Genomic DNA, 3,272 nt, shown 5'->3' on the forward strand with positions numbered 1-3,272 from the left:
ATTCATAACATGTTTATGAATACCTGGTTTACCGGTATTCATAAACTCACAGTACCTGGTTTACTGTGAGCCTTCATAACATGATGTTTAAATTAATGGAAAACGTAGAAATGAAAATTTTGATTTCATATACTTAGCCTGTACAACAGTATTTATTTATATAGGGTGACTAACCCTCTGTTAGAAAACAAATTGATAACTTGGTTTTGTTGAAGAGTTCAGTAGCCAAAGGCTGTCGTTCCAATTAAACTACCACATTATAATCAAAATGAAAATAATCACACTCAAGCTAACGCTGATAACCAAGTTTATTGATAAAAGTAGTCAGAAATACACATGTGTACATTTTAACACACTTGGTCAGTTCCAATGATGCAGCAGATGAAGTCTTACAGCAGAGATTGGTTTATGTCTGCCTCTGTGCGTGCATATGTGTGCTTGTGTGTGTGTTTGCTTGTATGTGTGTGTGTGCGCTTGCACATTTGATGTATTGTGTGTGTGTTAAGGCACTGTGAGATAGTGTGCATATCTGCACACACCTCATACATATGTCTGTTTGTAAATACATGTCAGCATTTGTGTACATGTTTGTGCTTGCATGCTCTGTAGTTGTGTGTGTGTGTGTGTGTGTGTGTGATGCTTGTCTTGGGTGTGTTTGTGTGTGTATGTGCATCATGTGTACAAATGTGAATATGTGTATGCATGTTTGTCTTTGCGTGTGTGTTTGTGTGCATGCATGTGTGTGTCACATGTGTGTGTCACATGTGTGCGTCAGGCGGAGGTGAGACACTCGGTGGTGCTGGTGAGACAGACGCCACAGTGGCAGCTCCGGGCGACGGGGTAGCTGTAGGTTGGCTCCACCCCCGGGGAGCAGCCGGGCAGGCGCACGCGGGCCGTCCGCGTCTCGTTGTACGTGCACACGCGCTGGTGCACCTCCAGGAAGGGCGGCTCCACCACCGGCTTCTGCAACCACACCCAGCGCACCCTCACTCAGTCAGGGCCCGCCGTGAACCAAACGCACCCTGACTCAGTCAGGACCCGCCGTGAACCAAACGCACCCTCAGTCAGGTCCCAGCGTGAACCAAACGCACCCTCACTCAGTCAGGTCCCGCCGTGAATCAAACGCACCCTCACTCAGTCAGGACCCGCCGTGAACCAAACGCACCCTCACTCAGTCAGGTCCTGCCGTGAAACAAACGCACCCTCACCCAGTCAGGTCCCACAACAAACCAAACGCACCCTCACTCAGTCAGGTCCCACAACAAACCAAACGCACCCTCACTCAGTCAGGTCCCACCGTGTAACAGACACTCAGACACTCCCTCCCCCACCTCCCACATGATGACTCGGGATTACTTGAGACCAAGCGGTTTCTTACCATCCCAGTACAGAACTAAGGGGGCTTGCCGTCCAGGGAACAGCGCCCTCCAGAGGGGGATGAGGGGTCTAACCCGGGCTAGGGGGACCGCTCAGAGACGGGATTCAGGTTGGCAGAGGAGAAGCACCTCCTCGTCTCCCATCGGAACAGAACTTTACCCTGGTCTCCCTGGGTGCTGGGAGCAGGGTGTGTCTGTCTGTCTGTCTGTCTGTCTGTCTGTCTGTCTGTCTGTCATTCTCCCACTCTGTCTGTCTGTCTCCCTGTCTCCCTGTCTGTCTTTCTGCCTGTCTGTCTGTCTGTCTGTCTGTCTGTCTGTCTCTCCTGTCCGTCTGTCTGCAAGTACTCCTATACTACCCGCCTGAATACATCTAATCCCCTCTTCCCTCCTGCTAAGAACCACTGGCTGCAAATGACTGTAATTTCTCTGAGTGTAAATGACTACGCTACCCTCCTCTTCCTCCCCCCTCCCCCGGCTCCCCTCTCTAACTCCTCCCCCCTGCCACCTCCTCCTCCTAACTGCTCTCGTCCTCCTCCTCCCCTCCCCTCCTCCTCCCCATCCCCCCATCTCCCCTCCTCCCCCCTCCTCCTCCTCCTCTGTATTCAGCCGCTCTGCTCCTCACCTCCCCCCCCCTCCTCCCTCTGGTCAGTCCCTCTGCTCCTCCCCCCCCCCCCCCCCCTCCTCTGGTCAGTCCCTCTGCTCCTCCCCCCCTCCCCCCCCCCTCCTCTGGTCAGGTCCCTCTGCTCCTCACCTCCCAGGTCTCACAGCGCCCCCAGCAGGCGTCAGTGGTGATGTGCAGCGCCCCACAGCCGGGCTTCCGGGCCAGGAAGGTGAACTCTCGGACCGCGCAGCCCACGAAGCGCCGCAGGTCGACGGGCGCCACCCGCGCCTGGGGGTCCGCCGCCGGGAGGGTCCGGAGCAGCAGGCAGCACAGAAGCAGCGCCGCACACCTGCTGGCGCCATGACGGTCAGTTCAAGACAGGACGCCCTTTTATGGTCCATCGGTTAAGCTCTGATCTGCCGTTGTTCCCGCCCAAAACGCCAAAATAAAAGCCCTTAAATATATAGAATACAAGCTGAAAAAATTAACAATCAAGTTTTTTTTTATTTATTTTTGAATGTTTTATAGAAAGGGCATAACAGCTGGATACATATCTGTAGATTATTTTAGATTGGAACATTTTCTTATTGACCATTTTGTGTATTTTTTAAAGGTGAAATTTCAAAGTTCTCAGTTACAAAGTGTTTTTGGGAGAGGCATTCTGATAAATACATGTTGTCAAACTCAAAAAAAGCCGTTTGAATAATCGTGATTTCGATATCGACAAAAATAATCGTGTGATTATGATTTTTCCCATAATCTACACCGGACCCGGTCGCCACGGCGACGGCTCAGACCCTCTGTTGATAACTCACCGCGGGGGTCCCGGCGTGGGGACCATCGGAGCGCTGGGGTCCCGGACGGTGTTCGTCGTTGCTGAAGTCGTCTCCTCGCGCTCCCTTCAGCGTGCGTCCGTCTACTGCTCCGTCAGCCCCCGCTAGCGGACCTGACGGGGCCCGCCACCTCCTCTTATCCTCCACCCACCTGTCAATCAGGAGCCAGGCGGCAAGCTGGGGCCGAGTCCTCTCTCTCTCTCTCTCTCTCTCTCTCTCTCTCTCTCTCTCTCTCTCTCTCTCTCTTCCTCTCTTCCTATCTCTCTCTTCCTATCTCTCTCTGTCTCCCCCTCTTTCTCTGTCTCTCTGTCTCTGTCTCTCTCTCTCTCTCTCTCTCTCTCTCTCTCTCTCTCTCTCTCTCTGGGAACCCCCCCATCCCCGTGCCTGTCGTGGCGAGCTTTTCCAATCCATTAGCTTGATTTGGAAAAAGTTTGGCGCTTTGTTCGCAGCCATCCGCTCGGA

At 53.0% G+C, this 3,272-nt stretch overlaps 1 protein-coding gene across 1 annotated transcript; it reads right to left on the minus strand.

The window, feature by feature from the left end:
• Positions 1-290: 290 nt before the first annotated feature.
• On the minus strand, positions 291-3,272 carry gphb5 (glycoprotein hormone subunit beta 5). Its single transcript, XM_060051722.1, has 3 exons — positions 2,793-3,272; positions 2,128-2,326; positions 291-963 (listed from the first exon to the last, which is right to left on the minus strand). Exons 1-3 carry the CDS (start codon positions 2,816-2,818, stop codon positions 772-774), a joined length of 417 nt encoding a protein of 138 aa, XP_059907705.1. The 5' UTR covers positions 2,819-3,272; the 3' UTR covers positions 291-771.

This window comes from Gadus macrocephalus, chromosome 5 (assembly GCF_031168955.1).
Source record: "Gadus macrocephalus chromosome 5, ASM3116895v1".
Taxonomy (NCBI): domain Eukaryota; kingdom Metazoa; phylum Chordata; class Actinopteri; order Gadiformes; family Gadidae; genus Gadus; species Gadus macrocephalus.

Bases quoted from the DNA above. Each gene is read 5' to 3' on its own strand.
- gphb5 (XM_060051722.1), bottom strand. From the start codon at position 2,818: ATGGTCCCCACGCCGGGACCCCCGCG. The intron at 2,327-2,792 runs GTGAGTTATCAA...TGGCGCCAGCAG, and splicing joins CCCACGCCGGGACCCCCGCG to GTGTGCGGCGCTGCTTCTGT. The intron at 964-2,127 runs GTGAGGAGCAGA...GTGTGGTTGCAG, and splicing joins GGCGCTGTGAGACCTGGGAG to AAGCCGGTGGTGGAGCCGCC.